The sequence below is a fragment of the Pteropus alecto genome, unplaced genomic scaffold (genome assembly GCF_000325575.1).
Source record: "Pteropus alecto unplaced genomic scaffold, ASM32557v1 scaffold95, whole genome shotgun sequence".
NCBI classification, from domain to species: domain Eukaryota; kingdom Metazoa; phylum Chordata; class Mammalia; order Chiroptera; family Pteropodidae; genus Pteropus; species Pteropus alecto.
The window spans coordinates 14,653,226-14,678,983 of NW_006441071.1; the positions used below are offsets into that span (position 1 = coordinate 14,653,226).

At 38.4% G+C, this 25,758-nt stretch overlaps 1 protein-coding gene across 5 annotated transcripts in view; it reads right to left on the minus strand.

Annotated features, from left to right (window-relative positions):
- Nucleotides 1–25,758, minus strand: part of SMARCA2 (SWI/SNF related, matrix associated, actin dependent regulator of chromatin, subfamily a, member 2) — a 158,000-nt gene that overhangs the window by 85,303 nt on the left and 46,939 nt on the right. For all 5 annotated transcript variants that reach the window (XM_025051449.1, XM_006918394.3, XM_015594549.2 and 2 more), the window contains 10 exons: nucleotides 22,329–22,382; nucleotides 19,389–19,519; nucleotides 19,112–19,169; nucleotides 16,872–16,972; nucleotides 15,392–15,539; nucleotides 11,721–11,884; nucleotides 10,297–10,363; nucleotides 9,511–9,621; nucleotides 6,683–6,925; nucleotides 5,227–5,340 (listed from right to left, as the gene is read on the minus strand). In XM_025051449.1, coding sequence (XP_024907217.1) covers nucleotides 5,227–5,340; nucleotides 6,683–6,925; nucleotides 9,511–9,621; nucleotides 10,297–10,363; nucleotides 11,721–11,884; nucleotides 15,392–15,539; nucleotides 16,872–16,972; nucleotides 19,112–19,169; nucleotides 19,389–19,519; nucleotides 22,329–22,382 — 1,191 coding nt within the window. The remainder of the gene's footprint in view (nucleotides 1–5,226; nucleotides 5,341–6,682; nucleotides 6,926–9,510; nucleotides 9,622–10,296; nucleotides 10,364–11,720; nucleotides 11,885–15,391; nucleotides 15,540–16,871; nucleotides 16,973–19,111; nucleotides 19,170–19,388; nucleotides 19,520–22,328; nucleotides 22,383–25,758) is intronic.

Below are 25,758 nucleotides of genomic sequence, written 5' to 3' on the forward strand. Positions count from 1 at the left end.
ATAGTAAGTACCTCTTTCCTCAAACACACGCTCCCTAGTATGTGTTCTGAAGACTCCTGCCCTAAAGTGCTTGAACGCCTGATCATTCATCCCAATGGGTTGGACGATGTCGCTTTGCACTGTCATGCTATCGTACGGGATGAGGTGATCTTGTCTCCACACCAAGTCTGCTGACCTCTCACATCATGCCTATTTCTGGTGTGACTCCTGCACCTTCTACCCTGGCCTGAGTGCAATGCAGTGACAGAGCAGACAATCAGATGGATGTATCAGGAACAGGACAGACTGAACAATTCTAAAGTAGACATACTGACCAACAGTGATGAGGCAAGGGAAGTGTCTATGATAATCATGTCGTCTTAAACTCTGTTGGGTCTGAGTTCACCATCCCTCAAATATGATGGCCCCTGATTAGAGCATGAACATGAGAGTTCCTCAAAATATGCTGGTGCTATAGGAAATGGTATCTATGAGTCTTTATTCTATAATTTGAACAAAGGGAGCCCCAACGGCTCTCACAAGTCAGGCTTGTGATATCACTACACAAGTCAGGCTTGTGAGAGCCGTTGGGGCTCCCTTTGTTCAAATTATATATAAAACTGAGGTGCTGACCTCATGTGCATGATAATTATCTCCTAAGAATTCTTATTTTAGTAAAAGATCAAACTGGCCCCTATAAGGAGCCAAATTAGGTGATTCATTGGCCAAGGGTCTCCTCTCATCTAACCCCGTAAAAGTATTCAAGCTTTATTCATGGTTTCTGCCTGAATACTATTCTTTACTCCTAATTTCCCTTCTAAAAGGATGTATTATTGGAACGATGAACCTAGACTATTATATTTGATATATCACCACTTTCTGAATTGAGATTTCCAAACAATAAGATTAAATGAACAAAAAGTCCCAGGTTCTGGGATCTATATAGCATGAGAGGGGAGCAAAGTAATGATTAAATATATCAAGTGGTCTAAATTTGTATATAATGAATATAGAAGTTGCTCATTTAAACAAAACTTTCTGGTTGTTTTATAGAGATTATATCAAAATCAGGGTCAATTTTAGGTAGCTCAAGCTCTAGTTAACCTCAGGCACTGTACACATATCATAGTATATTTAGACATCAATATGTTCATAGCCAGCTTCAAGTGCAGATGGTTCTTGATTATACGAATTAAAAAGAAGAGAGTCGGCACAGACGACCTCACATGGGAGCTAAATTGGAAAAACAACTTTTAACTAGCTTAAGTTGTGTTTTATATAATCACTTTTCTACGAATCGCCATTCTGTCCTAAGTGTAAGGAATGGAGTTTACACCAGCAGCTAGGTGGTGGCGTCAGGGGAGGTGGGGACAATACATTCTCTCGCTCATTAGGTGTTTCACTAGACTTGTAAAATTATGAAATATCCATTGATTAAAACAAATTTTTATTATATACTTATTCATTAAAACTAATCTTTCTGTGAAGTAGAGCTACATTTATCAAAATGTGGCCCTCAGATGCCTGCTTTAGTTTCAGCTAAGTACGTAGAGGTTCCAGAGGTCCCTCTAGCTATACTAAACAGAATTACTGGGCTAAGGTTGGCATTCTGTATCTTCAAGAATTATTCTATCATAAGCCAACAATAAGAAAAGAAACAATCTAATGAAAAAAACAGGCAAGATTTGAGCATCACTTCATCAAAGAAGACATGTGGAGGCCAAATAAGTACATGAAAAGATGCCTAAGATCATTCAGCATTCAAGAAATGCAAATTGAATTTACAGGATATCACTACACATCTATTGAAATGGCTAAACATGTTAAAAAATTGACAATACCTGACAAGCACTGATGAGAAAGTGGAGAAAATGCAACACTCATACATTGCTGGTAGGACTACAAAATGGTTCAGACAGTTTAGAAAACAATTTGGAAATTTCTTAAAAAGTAATGTATACATTTACCATATGACCAAGCAACCCTACCCCTAGGTATTTACTCAAGTGAAATGAAAACCTATCTTTACACAAAAACTTGTACGCATGTTTATAGCAGATTTATCCATAATTATCAAAAACCAGAAACAATCTAAATGTCCCTCAACCAAATGAATAAGCAAACTCTGGTACATCCACATAATAGAATACTGTTCAACAATAAATATGAACCAACTATTGACATATGCAATGACTTGGATGAATCTCAAATACACCCTGTTGAGTGAAAGAAACCAGATGCAAAAGGTTTGATGAGACATTCTTTCTGAGTCCATTCATACAACATTCTCAAAAAGGCAAAAATATAGGGATGGAAAACAGATTAGTGTTTGCATGAGGCTAAGGGTAGGGGTTTGACTAAAAAGCAGTAGCACCAGGGAATTTTTTTGGGGGGTGGGTGTGTGGCGGGGGGAGGTCTAGAATAGAATTGCTCTGTATTTTGATTGTGGGTTTGGTTAAACATAACTATGCAGTTTTCAAAACTTCTAGAACTATGTACCCAAAAGAGTAAATTTTATTATACGTAAATTAAAATATAAAATTAAAAAATACTTCCCTAACCGATTCTTTTTCACACAAACATTTGAAAATTATTGCTATGGAATATTTATAGTTAGCCTTATCCTGCCATCAGCCATAATTCCTTTCTGGATTCTTTACACAGGCTGAGAAAGACATACATGTTGTTTGTGGCTATAAGCATATGGTGGCAGAAAAAAAACTCTTTACCCCCAAGGATGACACTTAAATGGCCAATTTTCCCCTGGTTAAAAAAAAAAAAAACATCCTCATGAGGCAGAAAAAAGTACAGAATGACCAATGGCCAAACCACATCAACAAAGCCACATACCTAGGCAAAGTGATTAGTTTCCCCACTGGCCTTGAAAGGTTTATGGGGACAGAAAGGTGGGAGGGCCACAGAAAGTGCAAGGACAAGAGAACAGTAAGAAAGAAGTGAATAGGAAAATAGAACTCTCCATTAATAATAGAAATAGCAGCATGAGTAGAAAATAAAGAATATGGTAGCAGCAGCCGTCACTAGTTGAGTGCTTACCATGTGCCAGGCACAGTAGTATGAGCATTACATCTATCTAATCCTCTCAACAATTCTGTGAATCTGGTATTATTTATTTTCTAGCTCACTGATAAGAACACTGAGGGCTACTAGGTTAACTGACCTGCCCGAGTTCACACAGTTAGTAAGAGACAGAGAATACCATGGAGACCCTTGTCTACTCTGATGGCAGAGTCCATGATTTCCACTCAACCAAGGTGCCTCCAGGAAAATGTAGCTTATCCATAGGTGACATACCACATACAGGGTATTTAATATACCTCAAACATAATGCTCTAGGTATTTATACAGAAAACATACTCTTGAAAAGTTAATTGTAACTTTTTTTTTAAGTTTATTAATACTCAGGGAGCTCTCTTGTGGAAAGAACTGTAAAACGAATGCTTTAGCAAAGAATTCCTTTGTGATATAACTGATCACCCCATAATCCTTATGCTGCAAAAGTTTGGATTTTATATAACGGATTTTCTTAAAACAGGGTATGCTTTCAATTTGTAACATGTTTTAAAAATCTATCTCTATTAGCCAGTCCTGGAACAAGAAAGCAAGATTAAGAAGTTTCACAGAATGAATAAATGAAGGACTTTAGTTAATTACCTTTTATTTTACATCTCTTATAAAGAAACAAAAGGTACTGTGGGGCAAATTAAAGTCTTTAACACTCCATCTCTATAACTTGCAGGATCTTGGTAACACTGTACAGGGAAGCAGCTCCAGGCAACCAGGTAACCACTGTACCCATTCCCCAGTTTATCAATTCAGTAACTAAACTCCATATTAAACAGAAAGGGGGTTGTCCAAAGAAGCCAGGACAACAGGAAGTCAAAGAAATATCAACAGCATTCAATCCCCAAGATGAGTTCACTAGCAAAATAAAATACTTAAATATTTAGGCTTTTGCTGGAATAACATGGTATAAAAACGATGTTTATTTTAAATTTTCTTCAACTGTTAATGAATAGGGGATTAGAGAACAAAATTCTCTCTCTGCAAAGTGATCAATTTTGTACACTATTTGCCAACTCCCCCTTTAAAAAAAAAAGAACAGGATGAAACAATCTGTCCAAAAAATAGAGACATTACACAGAAAAACACAATGATGCAAAATAACACATTTGAGAATTGGCTCATCTAAAGAGAAAACACAAATCAAAATATCTCATGCTACAAATAGTATACAATGCCAAACAATCTATCTTTAAGAGAATAAAACTTAGAACTCAAATGTGTATGGTTCCAAAATATAATCAGAAACATATTAAACTAATATCCATATCCAACCAAAAAGTGTGGAGCTAAGGACTCAAAAGGCATTCTAAAGCACTGAAAACTCAGCATCCACGAAGCAATCTGAAAAATACTCATTTAAAATGTTCACAGGAACTTAATTTTTATGGTGTTGGACAAAACCTATGCCCAAGAATAATTAGATGATGGATCTGTAATTTGCAGGAACTCTATTTTTCACTTGCTATCAGAACGGTGACATCACAAGTATCAAACACTAAATACGTTTCCGGCAAACTTGGTAAGTGTTTACTAGGCCCTTTTTTAATGAATGTAAGTCCCAAACTCAAATCCTTATTTGGCTCACAAACAGAACACTTCTGTGGCGCCTGCAGGATTGAACTCAGTGAGGTTAGTAACTTCAGAAAAAAAAATCTAAAATTAACATTCAATGTTAATTAACATACTGCTAAATTGCCATAAGTTAAAATTAAAATATAATGAGACTCAACGAAGTTGGTAATTTTATAAAATCTGCCCCAAATTGAAACCAGGCTGAATCTACACTAAATCTTCTAGCTCAGGGGTTCCCCGATCCCCAGGCCGCAGACCGGTATCAGGTCCGTGGCCTTTTAGGGACTGGGCCACACAGCAGGAGGCGAGGGAAGCTTCTTCCGATTTTGCAGCCACTCCCCAGCACTAGCATCACCGCCTCAGCTCCACCTCAGATCAGGCATTCGATTCTCATAGGAGTACCAGCACCTGGTGCCAAAGAGGTCAGGGATGGCTGCTCTAGCTCTTTCAAGCAAGACAGTATCTGAAGGTCTTTCCAAGAGACCTGTAACTAAAATACAAGCATGCTGGTTTAGAAATCCAATTCCAGGTGCAGGTACTTCAACTATGTCGGCAGGGTAAGAAAGTACAACTTTTGTACTTGCAACATACTTTTTCTGGAAGCTGGGATTCAACTTCTTTCTTCAGTCTCCTCAGTAAAAATGGTCTCAGGACCTTATGCAGGCGCCTGATGATCAATATAGTTTCTTCTTCATTTAAGTCCACCTACATGAGAACCACAGGTGAATTTGATTTTTTTTAAAAGGATGTTTTATGTAATAATGCTTTATGTTATACTTATTCATTTCAATATATGATTGAAATTTTCCATGTATTAAGGCCAGGTTTATACCTGGTCCCGTACATGTCAGAATTCCCACCTGCCTACCAGGTGGTAATAAGAAGGCCTCTAAATGGGTGTTTGTCTTAATGCCGAGTTTGTGGAAAAGGGCTCATAAGCTACCAGTTTTATATCAGTAGCGTTAGGGAATACAGCGGGCAATAAAGATTGACTGAAGACTGAGCTAGAACACGAGTAGAGGGGCAATAGTTAATGTGTTCTTACTTCAAGTTGAAGCATTAAGTTAGACTCTTTGTCCCAGAAGCAGAAACATACCAAGGGAACAAGGCTTGAACATGAAAATGAAAACAAGAGTAAGTAGATCCAATTTATGTTGGTGGGTTTATAAGACCCTCTACCTCATGCTTCCTATTTTCTGCTCTGCTCTTATTCAAGTTCAGTCATATTTATAAAAATCCTCTGCCTTCTCTTTCTTCTGGTAACCTCTATAGGGCAGAGTTAATTGACTTTACTTTTTACAAATGGGTGAGCTAATTAATTACTGACAAAAGGCCAAGATACCTCAAAATTAAAGGGCTCAATAGCTCCAACGTAAATTTCCCTAAAGCATTCTTAGTGGTTTTTCATTCCTATCATTAAGAAATCAAAAGGACATGTACCCATGTCTTCCTCTCATAAATGAGCTCTAAGGAGACAGATAGTAGGAAAAATGAAAATAAGAAATTTGAAAATGGCTAACTGCAGGATTTGAGGAGTATTTATATACAGACGAAACTGAGGCTCATACTAAAATCTGAAAAAATGTGTACAGAAAATCAGTGTAAACTAGTTCAGTTTTACACACAAACTCCTTATGTAGAAATAGTTTAAAGGAAAGCCCAAGTCTATAACAGGGAAATATTTGTTTTAAGATGTGTGTTCAGTTGGTTGAGCTGATCTGGTCAAAAATTTAGTAAATATCCCTATATTCATCTTCACTGTGGCCCATAGCGGTTAAGCATTCCACCATCAAGAATGTTCTCTGGTGTCCTGGTTAACATGTTGGCAAAAGACAGAGGAGTTCGGATACTCCACACATCACTAGGTCCATTTTCTTCAGAGGGGAAAACACCCTGGAATGAGAACATCTCCACTCACTGACTAGCTTGGTAAAATAAGTGACATTATAAAACGCCCTGTGGGTTTTCTGTCACTCTAATGTTCTCAGCTCTAGGTCCTTTAATTTCATTTCATTGCAATGGAAAAAAAACAAAGTTAGATCAGTACCCTTTCTCCGGTCATGGCGAATGGAGCATTAAACCACTGTTCGAATGTGCTGCAGCTCTTAAAGATTGTGGGGAGGAGGAAGTTGAGGAGGGCCCAGAGCTCTGGGAGCTTATTCTGCAGTGGGGTCCCAGTCAAGAGGATCCTTCTGGGGGCTACGTAGTGAGTGTTCAAGACCTGAGTCAGCTTGCAGTGGTGATTCTTCATTCGGTGGCCTTCATCCACGATCATGTATTTCCACCGAATCTGTGACATAAGAGGAAGGACCAACATGTGGTGAGCAAGGCAAAATACAACTATTTCCAACAGGCAAGTGGCAGAGTGGAAAACCAAAGAACCCATCCTTGGTACAAGACAGGGTGTGATTCTCCTTAAGATAAGAGAATCTCAATAGCCTATTTCCCATACCTGATAGATCATGTAATGCACCATGTAATAATGGAAAGTTAAAGCAACACTGTTACTTACGGGCCATGTAATTCCAAATCACCCTTTCACAAAGAAGGAAACTTGGGCCCAGAATGAAATGGTTGGGCCAGAACCAGCTCCTGTGTCTCCTCATCCAGTACCCCTTCTGTTAAAACTATATCATGACAGCTATCTCAGATTTAGTGGTCATGCTACCTCTGCTCCTAATAAGTACAGAATACAGCTCTCCACTCAAAGCAGAAGTTAATGACTGCTCTTTCCAACATCACCTATAGCCAAGATACTCTGGCTTCTTGCCTTCTTTTCTATTACATTGGCTGACTACTGCCGTTAGGGCCTGGCTCGGTGTTCTTTCTTTCTTTTTTTAAATTTGAACTAGTTGCTAACATTTAAGGTTGGAATACTTCACATAAAAATCTGGACATCCAGCTTCTTCTAAAAAATTGCAAGATTAGCAACCTGGACTCTCTCAGTTCACATATATGCCTTACCCACCAGGTCCTTACCTGCCAGACCTACGACCCTGTTTTAAGACCTCTAAAATAAAATAATATACTCACCGGCAGAGAGGGCAATGCTAAAATATCATTCCTCTATTTATGCCAAACCTTCAGAATTAAATACAATCTACTCCCACAGCATGACTCTCACTTCAAAAGAAAAGAATGACCATATGACACGATCCTTCCTAAGTCTACAAACAGTCCTCCTCCTCTCTCGCATTTTACCTTTCGGCTCTCTTCAAGGTCACTGTTCTCAGTTTCTTAAAGTGTGAACAATGAGGAATGTTCCACTAAGCCTATCCATTCCCTACAAAGCAGTGGCTATGGCCAAGAAAAGCATCTGGTGCTCAGATGTCCCTGGATCCTGCTGCAAAGCTCCTAGAGAGAGGAGGGAGACGAGCAAAGTATTCTATATAGTCCTCGCCTTCCTCATATAGACACACCAAAAAAGTCAGGGGAAAAGAAAGAAAACTGTCCGTCAAGCTGAGATGTTCAGGTAAGAGAAACTACCTCTGCCATCTCTAAGAAAAGTGTTTAATTAGGATTGTACAAAATTGTCCTAAACTTACCAACAGCATAAAAAAGGCCAGCAGATAAAATGTATTTAAATAAATATTCTAAATCTACTTCCCTGCCTAATTTAGCTTATGAAATAATAAACAAGGAATCAAAGGCCTTAGATTTTTCTATTGGTTCTACTACTAATTAGGTCTTTGAAGCACTTGGAAAAAAATTACTACCCCTTTCTATATCTTTATTTCTCCAGTAACAAATAAAAGCAAGACACCTCGTTACCAGGCATCCCCGATGAGTTTTGAAATACATATGCAGAAGACATGAAATGAATTTGTTTTAAAGGATCGCAAATGTATGAACACACTCCCATAGTAATACTGAAAACACACCATTTATGACACTGCCAAATTCATCTCTGAGTATGAGGAATAGGAACACAGCCCTGTTACCAGTGCCATCTCAATTATTAAACCTCCCCTGGGAACACAATTGCTTTATGTTATTTCCTGTGATGCCATGCAGGGAACACTCAGTTCCAAGAGCAAAGGTTTAGTGCAGAGACAGAACGAACCCCAGAAATGGGGATTCTGTTCAATTCTGGCCATAACTTAGTTTCATATTATAGTGCTTTCAAAACACCACAGGGCAAAAGAAATGACTAAAGAAAAAAAAAGTTTTCATATTTGCTCCATGAAATAAACTACTTCCATCATTCTACATGAATGTATTAGGAGGCAAGATTATATAAATGAGAAAAATATTTATTTTATGGCTGAAGGACAACTTAGGACATACAAATCAGGAGACATGTAGGTTGCAGGTAGAAAATAGCTCTTTCCCAGGTCCAAATAGTCACAGAAATAGCCCAGAGTAATCTGAACAATAATAGCTCATTATCTTACCAGGAAAAAACCTAAAATAGGGATAGCAGAAAAGCCGCAGCTCAGAGGAATGTTCATATGGAGAAGACCATATGGTGAGGTGCCTACTCGTCTTTGGAGAGATGAAGGCACAAGAGAAATGAAGTTACGCTACTGACAATAACCCAGGGCAACAAAAACAATTATTTCTTCCAACAGCACGTTCAGGGCCACTGAAGAGAAAAACAGCTGTGGAAAGAATCCAGGTGAATTTTTTTAAGAGATGTAAACTAATTAACAATGAGAGGATAGGTAAGAGCCCCAGGATCAATGACATACACAAAAAAATAATATACGTAGAATACCCATGACTAAAATGTATCTGACCTGAGAAAAAAAGTAGAGAGAGAGAGAGAGGTGACATTTAATGATCAAATTATACTGGTGAGTACAATATCAGGAATACTTTACACTCCAGTGTGATGGTCCATAATTAGAGATAAAAGAAAATTTTTAAACATACCTTTGCAAGAATGTGCTTGTCTTTTATAATGTACTCATAAGTAGTCAAGAGGACGTTGAATTTGCCACTCCGTAGCTGGGGGACAAGGGAGCGCCGCATAGCGGGGGTGCCCTGAATAGAAAGAAAAAAAATATATATATATTACCCAATGGAAGTATGTGTGTGTTATTTCTCACTATTCAGAGGTTAATGGAGCCCAGACACATGACTACAAATTGCACACATATGCATTATCATGTGTGGATGCATTATCCATGAAGAAAGTGCTCGGCAAAATCGCACAGGTCTGTACACTTTTCAGACTCTTATATAGAGGGGCTTTCCTACTGAAAACTGAGAGGAAAGAAAGAAAAGGAAATTACAGTGACCTCGAGGTACCAGAGAATCCGCTGCTCTGCTAAAAGGCTCCATTTCTATGGGAGCCTACAGCAGGCGGCCCGGGCACCTGGGTAATTGCCTAACTTTGCAGGAACAGTGGGCCCGGCAGCAGCCGACAGTGAGCCAGGCAGCAGCACACAGAATGTGCGATATTTGTCATTTGTATTACTCTCATCAGAAACCTTGCAATATGATAATTAACAATTTTCTTCTGCATTTCACTATCTGAAAGTAATTATGGTTTATTACAGTAATCTTCTTGGGATGATTAACTCTCACTGTTTAGTACATGATGTACATGACAAAACTTTACAACCAAATACAGTTCACAGATGTGCATATGGAATGAAGAAAATAGGGTCTATTTTTTGCTTTTCCACGTTTATATATAAACACAGCATTCCAAACCTTGTAAGAAATTTTCACCACAGACGGAGCCCATTTGTCAAATTCATATGTCCAGTTAGACAGAGTCCTATAGAACAAAAAAAAAAAAAAAAGAAAAAAGACATTTGTATAAAAATCAGTGGTTAAAAAGATATTCTTATTTATTTTCAGGCCTCAGTGTGAAAGGGGCTAGAGAATATAAAATATCTCAACTACATATTTATTTTATAGGTGTGGAAGTAAGAGATAAGTTAGAAATAAGCTGCCACAAAGCATGACAAGTTTGTTGTGGGCTCATAAAAAAATCTCATAAGAAAAAAATTAAAGCATGCATAAATATGCAGGGCAAAAAAAAAAAAAAAACCCTAAATTTTAATATGGTACTGAAAACAGCAATTGCCAAATGATTTAGTGAGTCTTAGAAATAGCCACATAGGTTCAGAGAAAAGTTGAGTCAGGAAAATGAAATTACAAAAGCACATGAAAATATTAAATAAACCTGTCAAGAGGGAGCAGGGGAAGGAATATTGAGTGCCTTTTTTTTTTTAAATCCCTGAAAGTGTCACCATAATATACAAGTCAGAATATGTGAACTACAGATAAAAAGCAAAATGTATATTCAAAATGTAGATAAAATGCGAAGAATGTCTAAATATTATAGATTCAGATAATACAGATTAAAAAGGCCTGCAAATAGTCCTTCTTTAGAAAAAACTTGAAGAAAATACTAAAACAGAATCTTTATTTTTTATCAAGGTCTAAGTTTGCATTAGTACTGAGATGTAAGATCTCAGTGATTAAAACTGCAACTACACTACAGGGAGGGCAGTTGTGACTTCGTCTTCCTACTTTTAGGAGTATCCGAAAACGCTCTACAAAGAATCATGCAGTGGGCAAAGCACTGGGAATTTAATGAAGAACAGCAAATACCTATCTTTACAAAGTAGCAAAATCATTGAAAAAAAACCTATACATATCCAGGACAGTTTCACACAAAATTTGTAAGATTTTGATTTGGATTCTGCTTTAAAAGATACAATAAAGGAAGATTTCAGAATATATTGTCTTTTGAATATACGCAACCTTTCGGAAGTGAAACAAGTAAAAAAAAAATCAAAGAAATCTTTAAATAAATAAAAAAAATTCAGACCTCTCCTCTTCGTAAGCCACTGATGGAATGATGTGGAATAAGGCCCACTGTACCGTGTGTAGGCTGTGTCAACCTGCTAATGGCTGATAAAATTGTCTTGTGCTTAAATAGCCAATCAAAGAGGCTAGGAGTAAGGGTAGGGGGTGGGAAATAAAAACCTAAACTCATATTACATGCTCTTGGTAATCCCACTACACGCTACAATTTTGCCTTAAATGTAAAACAAGGCCAAGCTACTAACAGGGCACTCTACAACATACAGAAAGATAATTGCAGAATAAATGGCGTTACTTACGAAAGGGGAACAATGATGAGATAGGGGCCATTGAGTCTCTTGTGCTCCATCAGATAAGTGATGAGTGCAATGGTCTGTATGGTCTTTCCCAGCCCCATTTCATCAGCTAAGATTCCATTCAAATTGTTATTATACAGGGAAACCATCCATTCCAGGCCCTGGAGCTGAAATGAAGAGTAATTGCTTCAATTATCCAAGATCTGCACAGGTAATTAATACTAATACAACTCAAGTGAGGCTGTGACTTCTTAACTCCTCAGTGCTATACGTTGGATTTCCCACAGTAGGACAATGGGGAAGCACCAACACAAAAAGAATTTAAAATATGAGCCTGTAATCATCCCTGCTGCTTGGCAGGTGCTGAGTGTTAATCAGATTTAGAAATGATGGGCTAGAGCGTACTGGTGGGATTTTAAGCAGCTTTGCTGTTCATCCCTACTTAGCATTTTGCAGTATATGACATTCTAGAATTATTACAAATGAGGAAAACCCAAACCAAAATCCATTCCAACCATTCTAACAACAAAAAGCCAATGTGAGGATTAAAGACAAACAAACCAGAAGGCAGGTTTGGCTCGATCACAGATCCTTAGAAATAGCCTTCTTGGCAAAGAAGCACCTCCCTACAGGGTAGGATCCCCTCAATGAGGAAGTGGGGTGACCAGGGAGCCAGAGGCTTGCTGCTGGGCCCACAGGAGGGCACTTCCTGGTGGAGAGAAACCTCCCAGGCAGCACATGGAAACTTTGCAATGTGGGTACCCCCCAGGGGCAGCACACCGGAAGCTGACTGCCTGGAGTCACATTCCAGATATTTTTTTAAGTACACCAGATTCAGCTTTGGATTCCCTGTGTTAAGTACAACAAAGTTTAGGTGAAGATACAAAATCGTTAAACCTCCCTCTCCCAACCACCAATTCCCTTTTACCATCATATTACAGATGCTGAGTTTAAAAGGTAGGATCACTTTTACTTTATACATATATATATGTCAATTTAGCTTGCTAATGAAGTTATGCTTAGGGAAATGTTAATTTTAATGTTTTACGTGAAAACAAAGTGATTTATTTATTTTAAAATTTATTAAATCATTATTCTGTGCAAGAGGCTATGCAAGGAGCTATACCGCAGATGGATACCTAGTGTGAGATGCATGCCTCCCCTCAGAAGCTTGCAGTCAGAGAGGAGACAATAACCATTCACATATACATACACAGGCACCAAGAAACGGTTGACAGTGCCAGTGCCATACGTATCAAATAGTATCTGATTAGGGAGAGCACTGCAATGGTTTGAAGAAATATTTCCATATGCCATGTTGAGCATCTTGTGCCATGTCATTCTAAAGGGTTTTGCAGAACAACAGCAACACCAAGACATAGGAGAAAACTGGGAAGAGCATTTGAAAACCTGAGCAAAGAGAAAGGAAGTAAAGAAATGATTGGGAACCATAATGGGTAGTTAGGAGGAGCTGGGAGCCTGTAACATGACCTCAAGGACCACCAGACCTTTAGAAAAGTCAACTAAATGCCAGAAACATTTGTATACTCGGTGGTAGTGAATTCTTTTAACGTAAATTGGCAAATAGGCTGAATTTTGTGTCTCTGTTAATCCCAGATAAAACAGAAGCAAAAACTGGCAGCAGAAGGGTCTAGAAATTCACAAAATTGTGGAAAGTGATTTGGACTTCCCTAGACCATGGAGTTGGAGGAGTTGGGTATTGAACCAAGCTTACATGGCTTTCCAGGAAGCAGCCGGAAGGCTTCAGCTATGTCAGGGTTAAATAACTATTAATGATAGAAAAACTCAGCAAGTAGCAAGAAGATAGAAAGCTTACTCATGAACAAAGTGATCCAGGAAGCCTCTGAGCTACAGTTTTAATTGGTTCGTGAGAAATGGAAAAGATCTCATCAGGCAGATATGGGCAATCAGAATCTATCTAGGAAGAAGTCAGAACTTTATGAGACAGAAACCCAGAGGGGGATAGAGCAAGGCATGTTCTGGGATCTACAGCAGCCCAGTTCAGGGAGAGCGGCATAATATTCACATATGTAAAATAGCAGAGATGGTTTTTAAAAGACAGCAAGATAAAGTGTGCTCAAAAAGGTGTTAGATGGCAGAAGAAATCAATGTGGCATTAAATTTTTTATGAATAATCCAAAGAATGCATCTTCCAGATACAGACACACAAAAGTTTTTAGGATACACTATGAGTTAACTACAATATCAGGTTGACCAAATAAGATAATAACCACTTGGAACCTCATGAACATATGATGGTCTCTGGAGAAAACAGGACCTTACTACACCCAGAGCAGTGGTTGTCAAAGTGTGTTGCAGGGACTCCTGGGGGGTCCTCGGATCTTCTCAGGAGACTCGCAAGGTCAAACAATTTTCATAATAACACTAGGGCATTACTTACCTTTTATATTGTATCGACAGTTGCACTAATGATGCGAAAGCAATAGTGAGTAAAAACTGCTGGCACTTCAGCATACAACAAGGCAGTACTGTAGGAGCAGCCACTGTATTCTTCCCACCCCAGGTCATAGCGGCCAACATAGCACCAAGTTTTAAGAGTGTAGAGTACCTGAGTCCAAAATGTTTGAGAACTGTTGGCTTAAAGCATGTACTTCCTAAAGTATATTCTACAGGACATTAGTTTCATAAGACGTTTATGGTGATAATATGAAAATAAGGTGGGGTGGTCAAAACAGTTTGGGAAATACAAAGTTAAAGTTATTTTATTACAGGACACTGATGTGTAATTATGGATTACACATTTATATTTGTAGAGTCATAAGTGTGCTGATGTGTATCTTGGACTACCAAGAGGGGTCATTATTGGGATGCCCATTCATTTGGCTGTTTGGCTCAGGAACGTCCTGAGTTCTGCCTATTATCAATAATAAAAGCTCCTATTCACTCTCATGAGTATCCGAATTTGGAATAGAGTAAATTAGATGGTAATCCTAGTCACAGCTGACAGTATTTCCCATATTTATTTGAACAGGGAACCTGTTTTTTTTTTCTTTTTCTTTTTGAGGTACCTCTCATGGGACAAATGTTCCAAGGAACATACTTTGGAAAAACACTAGAAAGTGGTAGGAGATAGAAGAAAGGAGCTGACCTCATTTTAGATAGGTCAAATGAAACATCTGTTATGTTCATAGCTTAGCTTTCATCAAAGCACAGATGCTTACCACTTTGTTGTGACTTTAAAAAAAGCGTAAATGAGGTCGATAGCGACTCTTAGGTAGCTGAATCCACAGCACTGAACTATAGCCACCACTGAAATTTATGAAGAAATACTTCATTTGTTTCCAGATTAGATAACATGTTCCCTATACTCACAAAATGTGGCTCGGTTTTCCATTTTGAAGAGATCCACGATGAAACGGTTCCAAATGTTAAGCCAGGATTTCTTAAAACACAATTCATCCCAAAACCATAAAAGAGAAAGCAGATATGCCCTAGTAAAGATGGTAAAATGGAACTGCTCTAAAAAGCAGAATTATAGGCACAATGGAGAGAATGTCAGTATTATAAGCAGTATGAACTAAAATGCCTCAACATCATCAAACCTCTTAAGCAATCAACATTTGCATGACACACTCCAATTAAAATTAGGTAAAAGACTGACTTACGAAGGAAACACAAACCACATCAATTACCTGGTAATGCTTCAGGGTCCCGTTAATGAGAAGTGCGGACTGCTTCTCTACCCTCTCAGAGATGGCATGAGCCACTGTGTAATAGGACTGGGAGCCTCTGGCACTGTACTGCATGCTGTATTCATCATCCACGTCTTGCTTAGCTGTCCTGAAACAGAAAAAATGCAGAATCACACACATTTTGGTGTGCATGTTAGTTTATTTCGTAAAAAAAAAAAAAGAAAAAAGAAAAAAGAAAGAAAGGAAGAAAAAGAATGGAAAGCCTAAAATAGCTTTAGTATGTATGGTTTATATATTACCTACTATTTAATTGCCTGGTAATTAAGATACATTGTAATCCTCACAAAAACTAAGTAAAGTGGACGTCATTGCTGTCACCTCTATTTTATGTGCATAGAGAACTTCAGGCTTAGAGAGGTTAATTAATTTGCCTGGGTCACATAAAAGATAGTGGAGTCAGAATTTGAATGCAGGCCCGCTTGACCTCAAATGACTGGTATGAACATGAACCATACATACTTGCTGCTTAACACTTTGCCTGTGAAGCTGTCCTCGGCTCTTAGGATGCAAAAACAAATCCTATTCACAGAACACTGTCTAACACTTGCGGGACAGGTGAGAGAGGGCTGAAGTTGACATTAAAAAGACAGGAAAGGGGAAAGGTAGTCTTCCATTTTCTATGCCTGGTTAAGGAGCTAGTATTTTATTCTACAGGCCATGAGGATTCACTGAGAGGTTCTCAAAGCTTTCAGTGAAGGAGGAAGGCAGACTGATAAAACAAAGGTTCCTAAAGTGGGGCATACAGACTCGCAATAAAAGGAGAAAATTTTAGACAATCTATTTCTGGTTTAAAAAAAAAAAAAATCTCATCACTTTATAATGTTCTATTTTGCATATTGTTTCGCAACAATTTTCTTTTACTATTAGAGCTGTACAAGCAAAGAGCTGTGCAGACCACTGGCACAGAGGGCAGACGGGGTGTGGCACGAAGCTGGGCATTCACACAGAGGGAAGAGGAGTGGGTTCCAAGGGTTCTGGGGTGTCTCTGGGCAGGAGCTGGTGGCTGACCGGCTTGGCAACGAGGACAGAGGAGGAAATGGTGTTTCTCACTTGGGTTTCGGGGGTGAGCGTTGATACCATTAAGGGAGGAAGGAAGGGCAGCGAAGCAGCCTGCGAGAGGGGCAAGTCTGATGAGTTCAATCTGGGATGGGGTGCACATGACAGGTGAGGAGCCCAGGAGTGCGCCTGAGCTGGAAGAAGGGACTCAGGAGGGAGAAGAGGATGGAAGGACAGGAGCAACCCAAACCCACGGGCCCGGTGGCCAGGAGCTCGGCGGTGACCTCTGACGGCAGCATCTCAAGTGGAGTGTGGGCATGAAGTAGGCTTCCTTCCTTAAACGAAATTTTCTAAAATAAAGTTCACAAAGCCTAGTTCTCATGATATGCATTTGCAAGAGAGAAAACCCTTAAGAGATACACACTCAATGATCTGCTTAGCGTCCTTCTCAGAGACTTCTTCACTGTTTGGATCCAGAAGTATTTTCTCTTCGGTTTCCTGCCGACTGGACTCTTCCTCCTCATCCTCAGGAAGGAATAAGGATACAGAAAAGATTCCATTTTAACCAGGGAGTCTTCGATTGGCATTTTCCGAAAAGAGATTAAACAGTATTCGACTTCATAAAAAATAGTATTCAATTTCACAAATGAAGTAAATAAAATTAAGGGAGGAAGATTTAACATCTGCCTCTACGAGGCAATACACACCATCCACTGCATTTTAAATCACTGAATGACAGAATAAAAGGAACCCTCTGAGGATCCCCTAGAACCAGGGCTCCCAAAAATAAATATGTAAAAATCATGCCAGAAAGAGGAACATGGATCACTGTTCGTTTGTCAAAGAGCCCTGTAAACCATGCCTCCCTCACTTACTTAATGACATCCTATATCTTTCTCTCCCAAGCCAGACTCTGGAGATCTTCATACTGTCCTGCTCATAAAAATGTTCTCTCTGATAATGCCAGTGGCCTTTGGTGGCCCCACAGGCTTTCACAGTAGTGAGACGGGAGCTTACACACACTTGCTTTCTGTAGCTACTTCGCATTGCATGTTTCTGAATAATTATATTGAAAGTATCAATAACTTGGCAAAGGATTCGTTATCTCCCCACCTCTCTACTGTGTACAACATTCTGCTGACCTGTTTGACAGCGTCCCTAAAAATATCGTGTCCACTACTGACTGAAGGCTAAATCTTTCCGGATAATCCAGTAGAATTTCCTTTAAAAGTAGATTTAAGGAGAACAATGCTTTTCCACAATTCTTGAATGAAAAACTATGAACACAATACTAACATTAAAAATCAAGCCTATGATAACAGATCACTGATACATAGGTAAGCTGAGGAACCAGCACAGCTCCTTCCTTTTCCAGGTGACGGATGAAGCACGAAGGAGGATGAGACTTGTCACGAGTGGCAGACCCTAGATGAGTACCTGCGTCTCTGGACCCCAGAGCCAGAGTTCATTCTCTTCCCAACTGTCTGCAGTTATCAGTCTCGGGCTGGCATGTGCAGGTTAAGCAGCCTACTTTATCTTGTCTCTGTCCCTCCCTGGCTCTCTTACTCAGTGAGAAGATTCTTCGAACGGATCATTTATGGGCCCAATCATCCGAGTAAAGAAGAAACATTTTAAAAATTGATTTTGTAAGCTTCAAGTACCTCAGTGAAAAAGTAGCCTATTAAAAAAAATAGCATGGCTCTAAAAGTATTTGCTTTTTAATAGTATACTTTTTAAAAATATAACTTTTATTATTTTTCCTCTTTGCAAAAGCAATAGGTATCCATTATAGATTAATTTAGAAAACACGGGTCCATAAAATAGAAGGCAACAACAATTGTCTTAAAATCCTAATGAGCTATTATCAGTAAGGCTGCTTTGCCTGGTCTGTGGCATCCAGGTACTCTGTGAACCAAGATTCCTCCACCCTGGCAAACATCAGATTTAATGACTACCCACTAACAATGCTCTAATAAAGGAGATAAAAATCTTCTTTTAATCTTTCTATTTGTTAACTATTAAACATTCATAGTTGATCTAAAAATACCTTTATTATTTCTTAGTTTCTACTAAAAGTATCCAAGATTAACCTTTGAGGTTCCAGATATATTGAGTATTCTATTCCTTCCAAGATACTGAAAAATGTGCTTCTCTTTCAGTAACAAGCACATCCAAGGAATTCAAACAAAAATCTCATTTAAAGAGAAACCAACAGGCTCAACAAAATCATTAAACCAAGCCATGTTGCCGTTTTCATCTAAATTTCCAGAATTTTCACTTCAAACAGACTCTAAAGCCCAGAGGACTTTAGAAATTTTTAGGCCGTGAACCCTCAGTATGAACCACTTGGAGGCAGGGGATTGCCTTTCCCAAATAAATCTATCTTCGGTTCTCCCCAAAAGACCTTTCTACCACTTCTGATTTAATGCCAGACTATCTGTTCTTGGTACTTAATAAATTTAGAATTTGCCATGTCTACCCATTGGCTAGAAGCCCCCCCCCCCCCCCCCACAACATGCACACCCAGCGAGCCACAACCCGGCAAACCCTCAGTTTCAGTCATCACTCAAAGGCCAAGACTGAAGGAAGAAGTAATAGAAGGACACATGTGTTTCTCTCATAAAATTTCAAACCAATTAACTCCAAATAGAGATATATACATACCTCCTCCTCGTAATCAGAATCACTCTCTTCACTGTCGGATCTGGGGGCAACTTCATAACTACGGGAAAAGGAGTGAGGAAGAAGAGGGGGCTTAGTTCCTTAAATTATAAAACAATACATATGCGCACAACGTAACTAGCATGTTCTATGTGCAAATGACAAAAATGCAGGTTAACAGCTTTAACCATTTCAACAAAGGTTGTGTTCCAAGGTTTTACAAGGACCACAAAAATCTAAAAAGCCAAAGAACACCAAAAATTCTACTTTAATGCTATACCCAGGATTCATTTCCAACCAGGCGTCTAGCTGACTTGCTTTGGGTGCTTCTGGTCCAAACAGGACCTTGCCGGTTTCTGTGTGAGTCACTTTGACAGGAAGGTCACTCATCTGACTGCTTTCATCTATAGGCTAGAAAGGAGAAAAAACAAAACAAAACAAAATATGTCACCACTTGGTGTCAAGATGTTCTCACAGTTCTATGCTGGATGTTTCTTCTCCTTTGGGCTGCCCAGCGTCTGAAACTTTTTCTGTGATTGGAACTTTTACCACCTGAGTCTTGGTGGGAAGTGGGGGAGGCCACTCCTACTAAAGAAATGGAAAACACCAATCTCCCTTGCAGCTAAGGTATGGCAAAAGACCTCAGCTCCACCGACTGGGTGCAGTCACCGAGGTTCTGAATTAGGAGCTGGAAGTCCAAGGAAGCAGGGACCAACAGGCACACCGGTGGGAGGGTACACCACCGTGGCAGCAGTGCCAGTACAGTGGGGCTGGCCAAGCTCCTTCCTACTCCCAGTGTCGGCCACATCCTCACTGACCAGTTGTACAGCATAATTTTGGTGTAGCCTCGAGTCAGGTTCTCCACGCTTCTCCAAGAGATCTGATGAATTACCCAATATCCTATTAATACATTCCCTTCTTACTTAAATCAGGCAGGGGTAATTTTTGTCATTTCTAACTAAGAACCTCAACCCCCACATAATGACTATTGCAAAGTCATGGTTTCAGAGAGAACTGGAAAAGGAAAAGGTATGTAATTTGTGTCATCTCATTACTGGCCAGTTTGGCTTTTGCAGAACCAGTGTCCTTTATCTAAAACCAAACCACCAGGTGTCTAGACCAACCATGAGTACCTGTGAGTGTGATAAAGCGGAAAGCTCTGCTCATATGAAACCTGGAGAACAGACCAAGACTGAGCTGAAGTTCATTATTAGACTCAGTGGAAAATGGATTGCTCAGAAAATTAAAAGAATAAATAAAATAGCAGAGGCCGTGCTTAACCTACTTTAGAGAACAAATTGCTTTAAAAGGTCTAAAAATGGAGTAATCCTATGCAAATGAATGCTACTGATTAGAGGGTGACTGTACTTCTACAAGCAGACCCCCCCTCACTCCACCCCCAGGCGATGTTTGTTTAGAAATGCTTGATTTGTGAGAGGTTCAAGTTAGCTATCCCCTTAAAAGTAATAAAATTTGATGTTTAGACTATTCGTCAATTCCAAAGAATTTTTCCTAAATTGTTTTTATTTGGAGTTACATAAAAATGATACGAAAAACAGTATACTGTAGGTTGTCTTCTATATCTAATAGGAAATGACTCCTCCCCAAATTGGTTCTTTCCCTCGTATCCCTCAACAAAGTGGTATCAGAATAAAAAACAATATATCAGTGATTAGCCACAAAAAGAAACCTTTGAAAAAAATAAATCTTACTCCAGACTATCGTTTTTTTATTTTACATGTGCTAAAGTAGAGGTCGTGAACAACATTACTTTGCACGCCAAGATGAAGCCTCTTCCTCATTAACGTAAAACATCTCCTACACGCTCACGTAGAATGCAATCTACCATTCGCTATCATCTCCATTGGAAAAATCATATTCCATGGTCTTGAACTATTATAGTACAGTTTGTTTTATTGCTTTAGATGCCATGCCTCAAAGAAAATTGGGATTGACGGTAGCTGGAATGAAAACGTTGGCACAGGCACTGAATGAACACAGCAGAGTGTAGTAAGAATATTCTTTCCAAACAAACTGAGTAAGATGTCCATTTCGCCAACTTCGGCAAACAGAACACAATGTGCTAAGATTAAAAGAAAAAAAAGGTGTATGTCACAGGCCCAAGATGTGTAGGTTATTTTCTCAAGAGAAAATAAGAGATAAGAGCGCTATCACACTAACATGTTAAATCTCTCCTCCTGTGCCTGTTAATTACAGACCGATGTGAGGTGTGCTTAGGTAAGGCAGGGCTTTTACAAATTAGAGTGTTTCTAAGTGCTCTAATATATATATATAGTATTCTTCCCCCATAACAGCTCATGGATTGTTTCTTACACATTAGAAATTTATCCCGATCCTTTCTTTCCTTGTGATGGATTATAGTGGTTAAGCAACATTTATTGTTCAAGAAGTTTCTGCATAAAATAGGGGTTTCAACCTTTCTTCTGCATCCAGGCTGTTCACATCCACAATACATGTCACATGCACAGTGATTCTGGACTGAGAAGAGGCAACCCTCCACCTATCCAAACTTTGAGCGGGTTTATCCAAATCTGTGAGAGGAGAAGGCAGCTTGAAACAAACTCCCTTCCCACCCTGCTCTGTGGCTATGACCCTCATGTGAATCATTAGTAGAGAACCTTGAGTTCCAGAGGGGGAAAAAATCTGGTAAATGAGTAATTGTATTTTCATGATTTGGGAGAATATTAGAAATACTAGAAAATAAAATATAGGAACATGCTAATGAATCTACAAATAGAAGCTACACTGTAAGCCTATAGAAGATGTCAAAAATTAAGTTAACTGATTATGTGAACTGTTTGGCTTATGGAGTTTTATAATTTTAAATTAGTTATAAACCAAGGAAAAAGGGTCATAGTTTATGCTTCTGTGTCATTTACTGGGCAAATGTAATTATAGAACTAAGAGTTTTATACATTCTAAGTATGCATAACCATATGCTTGTATGTGCACAGAAAATTCTGGAATGGTACACAAGAAATTTAATATCAGTTGACTGGCAGTCTGAGAAGGAAGCAGATTACTTTTCAGTCCCTTTTATACTATCCTAATGTTCTACTATACTAATGTACTAGTATTTTCATTTAAAAATAAAGAGCTGAGTAAAAATAAAATTAGTATACATAGACAATGGTACTGCAAGGTATGGCAGGGACTCAGAGAGCAGAACACAATAAAAATGGATGCAAAAATCCCTCACCTCTCCATCTGGTCCCAGGGCAGACTCTCCTCCCTCTGCATTCTCTTCAGCCTTCTGTAAAACAACAATGTGTCAAATGTTACTAGTCAACCTGGAAGATGGGTACAGGAAGAACTTCATGGTAACTCTGGGGTATGTAACAGCATTCCATTACTACCCATCGTCACCTAACAAAGATGAAGTATCAATGCTTTTTATTTTTATTTCTTTTCATTATCTAAAACAAAGTATGTGTTTTATTAGCAACATGCAGAGAGTTATTTAAAGCCAGATGTGATTCAAGGTCAGGACATTAGAGATCTGTGAATTGTGTCTTCTAGGATCCAAAGAGCTTAAGACATGGCAGCACCGAGAGGTCAGAATCTGAAATGTTCTTGTGTTTGGCACTATGAAGACAAATACTGATGTAATGAGCTCAACTTTCCTATTCCCTCAGCAAGTTTTCTAAAAACGTCCATTGAGAATAAACTCTAAATTGCTCTTGAGTCATAAAAATACAAAATGATACAAAATTCTGTGAATTCTCTGAATGTTTTTTATTCTTCTTAATGGGATTTCATAATATACAGTATTTCCACAGTGGGTATATGGGGAAACTTGATGCAGATACTGTGATCTCATGAAAACTTCTGTCATCTACTATTTCTTAAATATTCCAATATCTTAGTCCATTAACCACTCTGCCTCAAAGACAGCCTAAAGGGAAAGCTAAGGTTATGTCACATTTTGTATATACCCCAAAGAGTCTCATCTGTAATACACATAAAACAGTCCAAAATTTCTTACATTTATAATGACCTCTTTGACAAGTGAAATCTTTAACATCATCTTTACAGAATCCTTATTTTAGAGTTATTGCTGGAAAGCTATACTACTTCTGAGTAGTATAATGAGAGAAAACAACTTTAGTCATTTGCTTTATCAAGACATTTAAGAAAATGAGCTTTCCTCCCCTGGGCCCTTTAGTTAATTAACAATATATAATGATACAGAATCAATGTTAACTCCACTTTGTTTATTTAAGGCATTAATTATATAATACATTTTTGCTTTCCATGAAAATAACTCAATTGTCTCTTGACAAAACAGCTTTTATAGAAAATGTTTTATTTAAAATCCAGCCTTTTGTCCATACTGCAGAAATGCAGTTTCCATAAATGTTTGAAAATTTTGAAGTTCTTTTATAATTATCATGCAAAAATAGATGCATGTGTGTATGCCAAAGCACAAGGCACCAAAGAGTAGGAAATGAAATGCTCCCTTTGGTTATGATTTCTAGAGAATTTAATTTTCTGTTTATGCCACCCCAGAGTTAAAATGTTTGCAAGCTCAAAAGGAATGATCAGTATCGAAAAGTGCCAGTTCCTGTCTAGGCTAAAAACACAGAGAACAATGGCAGAAACGCTCAGAAAAGAACCATCCCTGCTACCAACCCCTGAAGTTTCCATTTTTGGAATTCTCAGGCACTATACTCAGGCAACTGTTTTAATTAATGGGAGAAAGTCAATTAATCCCACCATTCTTTCCATATAAATCAGAAATAAGCTACAAATTTAGCCAACAAAGAAAATCAAATGAGACAATGAATAAGCCAATTTCCAGTATCTAGCTACTAGAACTGGATCACCATTTCAATGAATAGTACATTAAAAAGCTTGAAGGACCATAAATAATAGAATCAAAACTGTTCTAAGGATATTCTTCTATGAATATGCTATAGACTAGCAAGCGTGTTATCTAAAAACTGCCTCATAATCAGGCCCTCCCATTACTTAAAATCCTCCAAACTGACTTTAAAAATTCTACTAATTCAAACTTGAGAAGCTATGTAATATTAGATTTAAGAAATTTCGTTCTGGAATTAGGCAACCTGCATTTGAATCCCAGTTGTGCCACTAAATGCAAGAAACCTTTGCTGTTTGATCTTGAGCAAATCATTTTGTGTCTTGGTTCCCTGTTTTATAAATTAAAGGCAGTAACAGTCCCTACCACCTCATAGGGCTGTTGCAGGACTGAGCCACTATCTCAGAATGTACAACCCAATGTCACATGTAATGGGCACCGCGAGCATCAATCTTCACAATGTGAAAGAATCGACAACAGTCCGAGGGCTATTCTTTTATGTCTATACAAGACTGGCTATAGCATTGTCTCAAAACTGCTTCATAAGGTTACAAAGTCAGGGATTTTTGTCTATTTTGTTCACTCATGTATTCTCACACCTACAAGGGCGCCTAGCACTTAAAAGGCACTAAATATTTGGTGAATAAATGAATAAATGTAAGCACCACGAGCAATGCTTATGCTCAATGAAATATTATTATTATTGTAATTAGGTACCAATATATTTACAAATCAAAATAGTTAAGAACACAATTCCCAATTGAACTGGCACTCTGTGAGACTTCTCTTGCTTGCCCTGTACTTAACATCCAATTTGGCTATGTTATTATATGAGGTGGAAGCCAGGTGGCAGTCTACTCTATGCAAGAGATGCCAAGTTCTCTCCCATCATGCTTTGGATTCTTTCAGGTTGGTGAAGGTTTCTGGTTGGTGTGCTTTCTCGTAAATTCACCTTTACACATCAAGCTGATACTTTATTCCTTCCCTCTCTTCTCCCCAAAAAACAAAACAATACAAAAACACCTTTTTGTGTTTCAAGATTAACTCCAAACAAATTGTGACTGGTGCTACTGTTTGAGCTACACTTTGACAGTCTCTGAACATCTGGTGAAATGGCCTGGTGCTGACATGGCAGCTGCTACTGTGTCTCCTACTGCCTGAGAAATGTTCACATCTAGTTATCTGTATCATTTGATTATAAACACATCAATATTACTGGCTGATGCCTGAGCTTATTTCCATCAATTAACAACAAAACAAAACAAAACACTGAAGTTCATCCATTAATCAGGGCTAAAGGAACTTTGTACTGGCTTCTTCCTACCTGCAAAGTTTGGAACTCATTATGCTCATGGAGAAAAGAAGGAGGGTAATTAGCCTAGTCATGGAAGGGAATATGAAACAAATTACCCATACCTAAAGACAATTTGGGGTCCTAATTTCCAAGGCCAACGTCAACTCATACATTCCATTTAGAAATGTTCAGGAACAAAGCTATGTGAAAGCCTACGTGTCGTCCTTGCACAAGCTACATAAAATAATCAATGATAGGGCCAAGGAGGGAAAGAAATCCTCTAACATGAAAATCCTATTTAAGCTGAACTCAAGAAAATAAACTTCAATGGGACATTTTATTTAGATTACCACGACATAGGCCACAAACAGCCTCATTTTGTAAAGAAACAGTTTTATAGCAAATATTTTACAATCTATATTTTAAAGTGAATGCACTTTATCCCCCAGCAGGTGCTGTTATAATATGCTGAAACAACATTCAAATGTGCTGGCATCTTAAAGACTCGTTCTG